This window comes from Neolamprologus brichardi, chromosome 1 (genome assembly GCF_056152115.1).
Source record: "Neolamprologus brichardi isolate AB-2024 chromosome 1, ASM5615211v1, whole genome shotgun sequence".
Classification (NCBI taxonomy): domain Eukaryota; kingdom Metazoa; phylum Chordata; class Actinopteri; order Cichliformes; family Cichlidae; genus Neolamprologus; species Neolamprologus brichardi.
This window is the reverse complement of record NC_142104.1, coordinates 35,657,413-35,670,953: the sequence shown is the minus strand read 5'-3', so window position 1 is coordinate 35,670,953 and position 13,541 is coordinate 35,657,413. Positions and strand designations below refer to the sequence as shown.

Genomic DNA, 13,541 nt, shown 5'->3' with positions numbered 1-13,541 from the left:
GACTAATCAGATCATCATCCATTGAACGTAAAACTTACAGCTTATTGCACCAGCAGCATCTGCTCTTATATAACTATCATTAGCTTACAGCTTTAAGTGTTTCAGGTATGTGCTAACTAAAAATAAAGACAAGATGATAGTTTATTAAATTTTAATGAAATTTGCAGATTGTTTCAGTGAAGTTTAATAAACTCCTTGCTATCTAAAATATAACAGGACACCGGAGTAAATTCTCGAGCATCTCACACTTCTGATAATCAGCTGTCTGCTTGACGTTTATTCAGCTGTGTAAAAACTATAACTTTAATCTCAGCCAAACCGATTTACTCAGGAACAAATAAAATACTGAAAAAATCCAAACAATAACATTTTTAAGTTATCTAAGTGACTTATATATCATGTTTAACCTGAGTAGTGAAAGACGGCGGTGGGTTTGAAAACGATTAGCCGGGAGTCCGGTGTTCTCACAGCTCTAGTTAGCCTAGCCCCCGGCTAGCTATCGAGCTAGTGGGTAACAGACGTCTCCGAAAACGTCGGAGCGCTTTTGAAAATATGTGGTGTCTTGATAAACTGAGCAGATATTTGAGGTTTACACAGCTACATTCTCGCCTGAAAATATGTTAAACGTTTATTTTGTGACCCAGAAAGAATAATAAGAGTAATATTAAAACTAACTAGCTGCCGCCATTGTTGGAAACTGAGCTGGGCTGAGCTATGAATTCTGGGACACAGCTTCTTCTTCTTCGGGGTTTAACGGCAGCTGGCATCCTTGTACATGCAGTGCTGCCATCTTCTGTTTCAGTCCGTTATTACACTCTTAAATCCTACTACTTATTCCTGCGTCTTTTGTGATCTTACAAAGCTTCAAACGACGCGTCGACTATTAAATCAGTCGTCGACGATTTTGATAGTCGACGTAATCGTGACTAGTCGACTAATCGTGGCAGCCCTATTTATCATTGATTCAGAAAACATCAAAGTTGCGCTTGGATCATTTGATAGGCTACCCTCTGACAAGCAACATCCAATCCTGAAGCAGGTGGACCAGTCATCCAATCTAATCAGACATTTGTCTGACCAGTCGAGCAGTTCTGTCGTGCTGCTGTGGCTCCAAACCCAGCACTACCAAGCTTTTCATATGGAGTCTTTAAAGTGCCCTCAATTTCTAACTAATGTACCTACATTTGTATTTGCTGCAGCTTATCCCCGTTGAACTGTGATTGGCTGCTGAAAGCTGATAAGTCAACAGTTAATTATTCCGTTTTACTGCACGCTGACCCCTTACCTATCAGACGAGCGGCACCTACTTATCTCCTTGATCATTTAGCTCCAATGTGGTCATGGAAGCTGTAAACAGGATCCTTTTCAGCCATTAGTCAGCGGTTTGCTGTCACCGCTGTGTATAGTCGGTGACATTGTTCGCTACAGCGCCACAGTTACTACTACACGTGTAAGCAGCTTTGTCATTTTTACCAACTGTTCCAGAGTTAATCTATGATTAACGACATGACACCGTTAAACTGCTTTTTCAGGCACTTCTGTTAGATCATTTTAACCGTTGCGTTAAAAGTGTTTCCTCTGTTTACTCTTAATTGGATGGAAGTCATTCTTTGTGTGTTGCTGTGTGCTGCCAACAGTTGTGCTGCAGTCCTAGTGAAGTGAAGGTGAAAGAAATCTGGCGTCTAGTCGTCAGAGCTTCAAACAATGACATTTAAAAACATTAAAGACGTATTTCAGGACCATCCAGACCTCGGTCCTAATACAGTTAAACTGTTGCTTGTTTCTTTACTGTTTATCTTTCTTAGATTCTGTTTTTCTCTTGCACACTTGTAGCATGACTTCAGCTCTCCGTCTCTATTGATGTAACCCCATCTCTGTTTGTCTCTCTCTGTAGTCACTGATGTGGAACTGAAGCGGCTGAAAGATGCCTTCAAAAGAACCAGTGGCCTCTCCTATTACATGACCCAGCAGTGTTTCTACAGGGAAGTGCTGGGAGATGGAGTTCCCCCTAAAGTCGCAGAGGTAAGCCACAGTGATGTCACACCACGTATTCTGAGTGGGTAACGGTGGCGGCAGTTTCCAGGAAGCCAACAAAATCAGTTTGGTTATGCCTTAGCAGCGTGACCAACCAGCTTTGTGTGAAGGGTTTTAGTTGTAGTGAGGGGCCATTTCACCACAGCCTGAAAGACTTATCGATCCAATAAAAAGGTATCATTACCATTTTATAGCTCTGTGTTTCCTGTTGAAAATCATCAGTCGGATGTTAGAGGCTAAAGAACAGCCAAAGTTCTGCAGGGGAATAAATATAGAACAGCAACGTTGTTTCCAGTTTATTTATAGCTGCTTGAAGGAGACTCTGCGTGCAGATGCAGGAGAGTCTGTTTTTCTTTGAAGTAACTGAATCATTAAAGTAATCAACACAGACCTAGACTTGATATATACAGCTGGTGTATATGCAACAGTATGACTATATACGTATAATATAGTCGAACTACAGTTTCCCTCACACAGCCCCATCTGACAGCTTCCTCCTGTCACTTTTTACGACTTCTCTCATGTTACACATTTGAAACCTGCTCTTCTTCTTCTTCTGGTGAAGTTGACTGATTTAAAAATACTCTGGAGGAATATAGACTGAAATGAAATGTAAAGACTCAAAGTGTAATAGTCATCAAGAATGAGCAGTTTATAGATATAGATATAGAGAGGACAGAATCAAAATGCTTTATTAATCCCTAACTAAAATCTGTGGGTTACAGTTGACGGTAACCAATAAGACAGTAACAGACTAAAATGTTTAAATAATACAACATGTCAGTTTACAAATGTAAGAAATAGCGCTAATATGTAGGGCTGCTCGATTATGGCAAAAATGATCATCTCGATTATTTTCACTGAAATTGAGATCTCGATTATTTGATATTTATTTAACAATAACAATGTGTTGAATAATGACTTTAAAGATTGTCAAAAAATAATATAAAATAGTGCAAATACTGATAACAGTGCAAATGTTTGCAATATAAGAAATAAATGTAAACATCTATGTTTAGTGAACTTTGCAGTGTTGCTCTGTGGTGCAGCTACGACACTGTAGCAAAGTTTACACACTGTGTCTACTTGATCCACGTCTGACTCATGAACCCATAATGTTTCCACACCACTGAAGTTTTTTACCTCTTTTCAACCAACAGCAGTCACTCTCCTCTCCAAATAACTTCTGCTGAGCTTTCCGAGCTTCCCTCGGGTCCTCTTAATCAGCGGTCCCCAACCCCCGGGCCTCGGACCGGTACCGGTCCGTGAGTCGTTTGGTACCGGGCCGCGAGAGTTGAGGCTCAGGTGTGAAATGTATAGTTTTCAGGGTTTTTATCGGTTTTCAGCGTTATTTTGTTATCGTTTTTATCGTTTACTCCGTTTTCCTGGGTCTTTTCACGTGTGTTATGAATAAATCTTCTTTTTTTCTTTGTATTTATCCGCGACACCTTAAAGGCCGGTCCGTGAAAATATTGTCGGGCATAAACCGGTCCGTGGCGCAAAAAAGGTTGGAGACCGCTGCTCTTAATTGTTGTGACACGTGTTCGAAACGCAGAGAGGTGCGCTCGATTTGCCACACGGAGCAGCGCGAGAGTAAAGCACGAGGGAGGGGCTAATAATCGGCTCAGTCATTTTTAATGATCGTTAATTGAGCAGCCCTAGTGATATGTACAAATCGCTCAATGATACAGATGGATGGATATTTAATTATTTAATTAGGGTTTGGTTTTTATTGGGCTACTGATCACTTTGTGTTGACAGCAACTTGCTCTTGAAATGAGCTACTAATTCCTTTCTTCATTCCTTTTCATTATTTTGGTTTATGGGCTTTTTGTATGACAATTTTTAAATTGGTAGATGTCAGGCTGTTCATTCAGAATAACCTGGATTATAAAACAGGTAGAGGAGGGCCTGAAACATTTTAAATGTGTCTGTATTAAACAAAAATAATAGAATTTCCATCTGGAAACTTTTATTTGGATTACATGAAAGTTGAATGAAGATTTCCAATGTTAGGTTTTTGAATAGCGTGTGTGCATATATGGGACTTTGGTATTTCTGGCCCAAATGACAGATCCTGCTTCATTGTTTGGGGTATTTAGGGGACACATGGTCAGACACATGGGAGCATCCTAATATTCTGACAGCAGGGTTTCTTTAGTTTCACCCTCACCGCTCTGCACATGATTGTTTATGTAATTAAGAAAAAAGAAAAATGAGGTTTTGATTCAGGTTTGTTGTCCTTGCTCTGTTTGTATTTCAACTTTACGATGGAGTGATGATCCTGACATGAACAGCTGATAAAGGTGCTCTGACATAATTCAGACCTGCCTGTCACTTTCTCTTCTCCTGTGTTTTTTGTGCCGTGTCACGCACGTTGTGTGGGCACAACCATTTAAAGTTCACAATCATTTAAAATCAGTGTAATAGGAATGTATTTTCCTCACATTATATCATAAATCATGCTGCTCTGACTGTTCCAGAGCATATGTCCCCTGCTGTCCATCAGTCCCAGTCTTAGTTGCGAGGTGACAGCAAATCTCAGTCCAAACGTGCGTTTCCTCTGTGATGTCCCACTTCTTTCCTCTGTAGCTGCAGTTGCTTCATAAAAATGTAACCACGTGTTGTGGCTGGATTGTGCATATCTGCTATGCATACGCTGTACATTTGGAAAACACTACAATGGCAAACAAAAAAGTGCATGCTTCAGTTAAGGCTCGCTGCTCTGCCGGTTTCTTGAGCATACAATAACAACACCTACCTCGTCTCCACAGTGCATTAGTAAGGCCAGTGTTAGTCATCGTGCACCCCCCCCACTCCATCTGCTGCTTATTAAACACACTGCTTGCATGTCTTCACTACAGCACGTGTCATCTCCCTCCTCCTTCTCCTTTGTCACCATGGCAGCAGTTACTGCGGTGACAGCAGTCCAGATGTAAGGTTGCTGCTGGTGTCTTCAAATATAGCCGTGGCTACTGCACAGTCTGGTAGTTCAAAGAAAGCCCGACCCAATCAGTCAGTCAAGGAACACGCACTGTTCAGTGCTCAGACGTCTATCTGGTGTTTTATCATAAGTGTATAATGACTAGGGTTGAGTATCGTCACCGATTTCTAGAATAGATTTGATTCCGATTCACAAGGTCGATTCTATTCAATTTGATTTAAATCTGGGAAATTTTGCCTCAGATAGTCAGAAATATTATAATTCAGATCAGTACATTTACATATTTTTCTATCTATAAGAAGGAAGCTGACACTTTCCAGCCTTTATCAAAGGTGTGAGCGTCACAGCAGAGGCCTTTGTGTCAAAGCAGCTGAAGATAAAACAGAAACACATGAAGGTGATTTTTTTGTTCTGGGATTTTATAAAAATATTCTGCAGTACATCAAAAACGAAAGAAAACCATCAACACATGAACATTACCTCTGAAGTTACAGCGGTTTTATTAGAGACACAACGTTTTGCATTTTGTAGCTGTGCATGAGGTGTGATTTTATCCTGGTGGAAGCAAAACAGCAAAAGTCAGAGTGAATTCATGACGATGTTTATGTGAAGCGTAGTTTGGATCTTCTTTTGCTGCTGGTTCGGTCAATATTGTTTGGAGAGACATCAAACTAACAGCTTTATGATCAGTGAAAAAACAACGTAAACACAAAGCTCGACCCGCCGAAACATCAGAAGCTGTCGGCTTTCAGCCCCGACCGTGTCCGTGCCGTCGGGTGAGAAAGTCACATCTCACTGATTCTGATCCGTCGGCGCTTTGTGTTTACATCTCTGTGCAGAATCCGTGTTCCTGCTCTCATTTACTGTTTTAGCTGTTTGGTGGTTGTTGAAATTTTGTGAGGTTTAACCTGAGATTCTGGTGTTTCAGGCAAAATAAATTAATATTAAAAAATCGATTCAGGATTTTAATGAATCGATATCACGTTATCCAAACTAGAATCGATTTTAATCGATGAATCGATCATCAAAACCCACCCTAATAATGACGGTGCTGACGATCATTCGTGGTCAAGTATCCAGAGATTTTATGTACGGGATAAATCACACGTGGCTTGATGTTTTGTTTTGTGTTTGTTTTCACTCAGTGTTATCTCAGTAGGATGAACAGTTATTAACTGGTGTTTTGTTCCTCAGGCACACATGTGCTGATAAATCCTGATAGTTAATGTATAAGTACAAGGAGTTATTGTTGCTCACAGTGTGCTGTAGCAGGAAGGTCTCATAGTGAACTACCAAATGCTTCAGGATGAACACAAATACCATTACACCTTCCACATGTAATATAACAACAAGGTTTGAGCCGATCACTGTTTGGGAGGTGGGAGTGGGAGGCAGACGAGTTAAGCGTGCTTTAGTTGGCTGCGTCGAGGACTTCCCCACAGTCTCTGGGGACTCCACAGTCAGTTTCATGTGTGAAACTATGCGTGTAGTGATATTTAAAGAGTAACAAAATAAGTTTTTGTAAGACATTTTTTCTACAATATTTACAGCTTTAAAAAGAATAAAAACTAATCTGCTCTTGTAGAGGTTTACTCTGCAACCTGACGACTCAACTTGGCTCTGAGCTTCGTGGACACGAATTCTCCGTTTCATAGTTTGAGTTAAAAAACACTCCGACCTGTGTTTTCATCAGCTCTGCTCTTTGTCCAACTTTAACACATTTTGTCCAGTTTGTCGTTGTTCGTGGACTCGTCACACCGTCAGAATTATGACCTCACCAGTGTTCCTGAGAACCACTAAAGACTCTCACAGGTGAAATGTGCTTTCTGTGACGGTTGACCTTTTGCATGTAGATCGGCGGACTTCCCCTTTAATTTTGTTTTCCCACAAATGTGCGTTTACTGAAATTGATCACATTTCTCTTCGTGTGTATTCAATAAATACTATTTGCAGGTTTTTTGGCAGTGAATACAAACCTGACTTACAGTTTATACATGGATCAGTGAATGCATCAGTATTTTTAGTTTCTGTCACTTTTTAATATAAATAAATGCAGGTTTAAATGAAGAAGCTGGTTAAGCAGCAGTGTGCAATGAAGGGGCGGCAGATGACGGTGAAAGTGTTGGATTTAGGAATTTGCATCGTCTGACACAGTGTGACTTCTGTACTCTGTGTGACCTGCTGGCATGGACATGCTTCATCAGCTCCTGACTGCAGAGTCATGTTATGCGAGCCATCAGCGTGTCCTTTAGCTTAGTGACAGCAGCGCCTCCGTAACATGAGCTGATACAGTTTTAAAGATGAGGAGCACATTTCTCTATTTTTGTTTTGGGTGATTTTCTCTCACAGTTCCACAGAAACTAGTCCAGGGCTACTCCTGAGAAACTGAACTGAAAATGAATTGTAAGTCCAGCACAGGAAGTACTTTCCTCCTGTCAGCTTTCCTTTTACTGACATCCTACTGTAGGAGATTAGAGGTGGGAATCACCATACATCCCACGATACGATATTATTGCAATTTTTAAAAATATTTTGCGATATTCAGATTCTGTACATAAAGGTAAACTTTATCAATATTCATTTTCTCTAATATCAAAGTCTCACACTCAGTCTTTCTCTCATTTCAGTTTTATTGTTGACAAACTGAACGGTTTGTATTACAGTCTAGTCCAACTTAACTGAATCAACCATCTGGTACAATTATAGCTATTCTGAACTATGCAGTTTATGAAAACTATGCAGCCCCTTCAGCAACTGAAGAATTTGAAAGTAAATTAAAACAAAATATAATTTTACATTAAATAAAAAAGTTTTAAACTTAATTAAAATAAAACATGTCTTAAATTAAAATAAGTAAACTGTCATGTTTATTGCTGCCAAAAAAAAGTTAAACACATTTGGACAGTGAAGGAATGTCAGGATTCTTGCTCAGAAAAAGGATCAACATGCTCTGAAGTCACAGCACAAAAACCTTTTTTGTAACAAAATATCGATTTCTGCTGTCCCTGTATCCATACATTATTAGCAAACAAAATATCACCATACTACACAGTATCAATTTTTTCCCCACCCCTATAGGAGATGGTCTTGCAGTATTCCAGAATCATGTCACCAACATTACTGCATCCAAGCTGTGATGTTAAATGTTACATTTGTTATATTTTTAAATGACAAACTTCAAATGGTTTTGTTTTTTTTCAGTTGTCGGTGAAACCTGATGATGTTGGTCAAAACTCTTCTTTGGCAGCTTTTGTCACTGTGGTGTTTGGATGGGCTGACGTCTCGATCGTGTTACAGACGGTGGAGCAGCTCATGTTTAACGTTACCATTATGTGTGTGTTTTAGGTGATCTACACCTCGTTCGGAGGCTCTGCCAAAGGGCTGCACTTTAACAATCTGATCGTGGGTTTGGTGCTGCTGACCAGAGGACGTGATGAGGAGAAGGCAAAGTGTAAGTTACTCTACGTGAGGAGGTGGGAAGTATCTGTTTAGGCCATGAGATGTTGATTTCATCTCCCTCTCTCTTGTCTCGCTTTAAAAAAACAAAACGGAATAAAAGTAGTTTTAAAAATAGTTTTTTATGAGATATAATGTAAGCTTTAAGCTAAGGCAGTTTAGTTGTAGTCAAGGAGTGATCGGGGGTTGCCATGGCTACTGCCACAGTTGGGTAAACATACTTACTGTCATTAAAGTAATTTATTACATCATTACCTACTATGAAAAGTAAAGTATTTCTAAATTGCTAAAACGAACCCCCTTTGCATGTAGACGGGGTGTCATGGTTAAACATGCGGAGGCTGTATTTCCTGTCATCTATATTTACCTTTAAGTGTTTTCACTCGACCTCTTTTCATAGCGCGTTGCAATCGGTGATATCTCCTCCACCAAATAATCAGCATCAGGCTGGTTCGAGCTAGCTTTAGCTGAACTAAATGCTAGCTGTTGCTGTTTCTGAGGCTGAGCTCTGGCACAGGTATTAACAGGCCTCGTGTTTTGAAGGTACTGTTTAAAAATGTGAAGAACTAATTAGCAGCTGACCCTTGTTAACACTTCTCAGTATCTCAGCTGTGTAAAGGCCTGACAGACTCCCGACTCCTGGATTTGTTCCCTCTGGGCTTTGACTCGGACATTTATCCTAAGCCTTGTCCGGTGCTTGGATGTTTGCTTTCATACTGAAAGATGAACAATTATGTAGATTTTTGTTGAGGTCATCAAACTGTTCTTTGTTGTATTTTAGACGCTAATAAAACAAATAATGAGACGACTCGTTCTACAGCTATTTTTCCCCCACATCTCTAAACTTTAAGAAACGAGTCTCCTGGGTCAATAATTCTGCAATCACTCATTTTAACCTGTGGTTTAGTCCTTTATAATATCTGTCTCCATTCTTTGTTCCATGTTAAGTGGTTACTTGGAACAAAATCCAATCGAATGTTGGCATCCGTCGAGTTATGTATAGGCAACATATGTTGAACGTGACAAAAGCAAACGAATGATGAAATTAACATAAACGAAACAGATTTGGGGCTTTATAATAAAAGTTTACATGCATATATACATACACTGTGATCAAAGAGAAAATATGCAGTATTCATAGTTGTCACATCACTACTGGGACACGTCCACCTGGAAGACAAAACAGTACTGCAGTCCTCCAGCTGTCCTCTAAATGTCTTCAGATTTAACTTGGCACAGCACCAATCTGGCATTTTGGCTCTCAGATCCAGAAATCAGCATTTTTTTACAGCTTCCAGAAGGGCGTGGCACATGGCACCAACCTGTGAACACACCTACGCCTACCCCGCCTTACAGGCCAAATCATTCTCCGCGGCAACCAGGCTGTCAGTAGGGCTGCCACGATTAGTCGACTATCAAAATCATCGATGACAAATTTAATAGTCGACGCGTCGTTTGAAGCTTTGTAAGATCACAAAAGACGCAGGAATAAGTAGTAGAATTTAAGAGTGTAATAACGGACTGAAACAGAAGATGGCAGCACTGCATGTACAAGGATGCCAGCTCCCGTTAAACCCCGAAGAAGAAGAAGTAGCTGTGTCCCAGAATTCATAGCGCGGCCCTGCTCAGTTTCCAACAATGGCGGCAGCTAGTTAGTTTTAATATTACTCTTATTATTCTTTCTGGGTCACAAAATAAACGTTTAACATATTTTCAGGCGAGAATGTAGCTGTGTAAACCTCAAATATCTGCTCAGTTTATCAAGACACCACATATTTTCAAAAGCGCTCTGACGCTTTCGGAGACGTGTGTTAGCCACTAGCTCGATAGCTAGCCGGGGGCAGTGTTGCCAACTTAGCGACTTTGTTGCTATATTTAGCGAGTTTTCAGACCCCCTAGCGACTTTTTTTCTAAAAAAAAGTCGCTAAAAAAAGACGTGAAAGACATTACAAAAAACAATAATTGCTAAAAGAAATTTAATTTGTAGTTCTAAATAAATTCTAAATGCATTTAGGACGTTTTTTGCTCACTTTATGTCTCGTCCACGATGTTATTTCTCTCTCCAGCAGCGTAGGTTACAATTACATTAGCATGACCAATTATGCAAATTATGTGATGACGTCATTTAGCGACTTCTAGCGACTTTTAGGACAACCAATAGCGATTTTCCTTGCTGAGGAGTTGGCAACACTGGCCGGGGGCTAGGCTCACTAGAGCCGTGAGAACACCGGACTCCCGCAAATCGTTTTCAAACCCACCGCCGTCTTTCGCTACTCAGGTTAAACATGATATATAAGTCACTTAGATAACTTAAAAATGTTATTGTTTGGCTTTTTTCAGTATTTTATTTGTTCCTGAGTAAATCTGTTTGGCTGAGATTAAAGTTATAGTTTTTACACAGCTGAATAAACGTCAAGCAGACAGCTGATTATCAGAAGTGTGAGATGCTCGAGAATTTACTCCGGTGTCCTGTTATATTTTAGATAGCAAGGAGTTTGTTAAACTTCACCGAAACAATCTGAAGATTTCATTAAACTTTAACAAACTATCATCTTGTCTTTATTTTTAGTTAGCACATACCTTAAACACTTAAAGCTGTAAGCTAATGATAGTTATATAAGAGCAGATGCTGCTGGTGCAATAAGCTGTAAGTTTTACATCCAATGGATGATGATCTGATTAGTCGACTAATCGCAAAAATAATCGGTGACTAGTCGACTATCAAAATAATTGTTTGTGGCAGCCCTAACTGTCAGTGGCGCTCATTGAAACTGCAGGAATGGTTTAACCGACACTGGACAAATACTCTGACACGTGACAAATGAATGCTCCTCATACTTCCTGGCCGCTGTAAATGTCCAAGTCAACCAAATATTAGATTTACACGTGGTACTTTAAGCTAGCTGTAGCAGTTATCTTTGCTTCAACGGTGAACAGTTTCTTGTTCTTTGCCTCCCACACGCTGCTGTTATTTACCCATCCAGCTTTCATCCTGGCAGTGGGTCACAAGTCCCCAAAAATCACGGTTTCTCTTCATATCTTTGTCTCCCCTCCATGAAGAGATGAACGTAGTCTTGGCTCAAGATAAAACAAAACTTTAGTCTTGCAGTACTACTGACCGTCCACTGCTGACCGTCGTGATGGAGCGACGTTTTGCCCGACAAGGTGGCGAGTCGCTCACGTGACTGAAAACTATGAAAAAGTGAGTCAGCGAAGTCGGAACTGCAGCAAAACACTTGAATTTAATCTGGGAACAAAACATTGAAATGTTATTGCTAAATCTATCCTGACCTTGTCAGTGGACTGATGACAGCTGGTGAGTGGTTCTGTTTTACTGCAAAACATAATTTTTAGAAGGTATTTCTACATATACAGCTTCAGAAAAGCTCGCTCACCTCACACTGTCCAAGCACACACGGGCCGGAAACTCTCCGAACTGTGTGAGACATCGCGTTGATTTCTTTGTAGGATAGGCTACAAGCTGAAGGAGCGACTGCTTTGAGACCACAGTGATTGAAACGTTTCATTTCTTTTTGTTTTTCATGCTTTTGGTTCGTCTCTTGTTCCTCAGGCTCATTCTGGCAGTTGTATCTCACATGTTGCAGGCATTCAAATCCATCAGGACATTGTTGACATTGCGACTTTTATCAGCTCGTTGCTGCTGTGTGCTGGACGCCTGCGTTCCTGTGATAAAGCCGAGCTTTCTTCTTCATGTGTTTGTGTGCACAGACCTCTTCAGCCTGTTTGCCAGTGATCTGGGGGGATATGCTGCCAGGGAAGATATAGAAGCAGTTCTGCAGGTCCTGGATGGAGAAGTCCCGGCCTCCCTGAAGGAGTCCTTTGGCGAGGTGAGCGAACACTGCAAAAGACTGCACAGCATTAATCTGTTAACTCATGCAGTTATGCAAGTGAGCTGCAGACTAATGACTCCTCAGCTTCTATCGTAGAGCGCTTGATCGTTGCAGAGGTTTCAGTCACATGCTTATAAAAGAGCCATTGTTACTAGGAGCGCACAGGGAGCCTCCTCGCTGTGATAATACAAAGTTTGGCTTATCAGCGAGTCATTGTGCTGGTTATTAAAATACCACCTGAAAGCATGCAAACCTCCCCACTCCCACCTCCTTTATAGCATGCAAACATCTCTAGAAACACAACACTATAAACGATGGTGTTTATGTCCATTATTATCCTTCTGCAATTACATGTTCACTTCTGAAATCACCACTAACCAAATCCATGTCCAAGACTGATTGTTTCATTTGTTTAGATGCTTATTTATGGGTTAAACAGAGTCGGGATATGTTTGTGTGCAGGAGAAACAAAAAAGTCGTTTGGTACTGGGCCACAAGAGTTGAGGCTCCGGGGGAGGAATTCATGGTTTTCAGGGTTTTTATCGGCTTTCAGCGTTTTTCTTTTAGCGTTTTTATCCTTAACTTGGTTTCTCTGCGTCTTTTCCTGTGTGTTATGAATAAATCTTCCTTTTTGTTTGGTGCCGGTGTCGTGCCAAACGAGGTATCCCCGACTGAATTAGTTTCCCCTGCGTCAGGAGCACACGCTGAACTCTCCAAATCACGGACAAACAGGATCCCACATTGCTGATTTTTAGTTTACAAACACTTCTTATAATGACTAACTACTCCTGACATTTTTGACATGTTAGCTCTTTATACAACGAAGTTATAGTGGGATACAAATAACATCAGGCTGATCCTGCCACGATTTGTTCCCCCTGTGTAAATCACGGACAAACAGTATCCCACATTGCTGATTTTTAGTTCACAAACACTTCTTATTATGACGCATTACTCCTGAAACTTTGGAGGATTTAGCTCTTTATATAGTAAAGTTACAGGAGAATAAAAATAGTTATCAGGTTAATGGTTTATCTGATAACTATTTTTATTCTCCTGTAACTTTACTATATGGTTAATGGTTTAGGGGCAGCACGGTGGTTAGCACTGTTGCCGCACAGCAAGAAGCTGCTGAGTTCAATTCCACCATCAGGTCTTTCTGTGTGGAGTTTGCATGTTCTCCCCGTGTTTGCGTGGGTTCCCTCGGGGTACTCCGGCTTCCTCCCAAAAGTCCAAAGACATGCAGCTTGTGGGGA

The 13,541-nt window shown here is 40.6% G+C and overlaps 1 protein-coding gene across 4 annotated transcripts in view; it reads left to right on the top strand.

Annotated features, from left to right (window-relative positions):
• Window positions 1-13,541, top strand: part of usp32 (ubiquitin specific peptidase 32) — a 70,228-nt gene that overhangs the window by 20,054 nt on the left and 36,633 nt on the right. For all 4 annotated transcript variants that reach the window (XM_087841431.1, XM_087841450.1, XM_087841438.1 and 1 more), the window contains exons 2-4: window positions 1,895-2,022; window positions 8,324-8,429; window positions 12,164-12,282. In XM_087841431.1, the coding sequence (XP_087697557.1) occupies window positions 1,895-2,022; window positions 8,324-8,429; window positions 12,164-12,282 (353 nt within the window). The remainder of the gene's footprint in view (window positions 1-1,894; window positions 2,023-8,323; window positions 8,430-12,163; window positions 12,283-13,541) is intronic.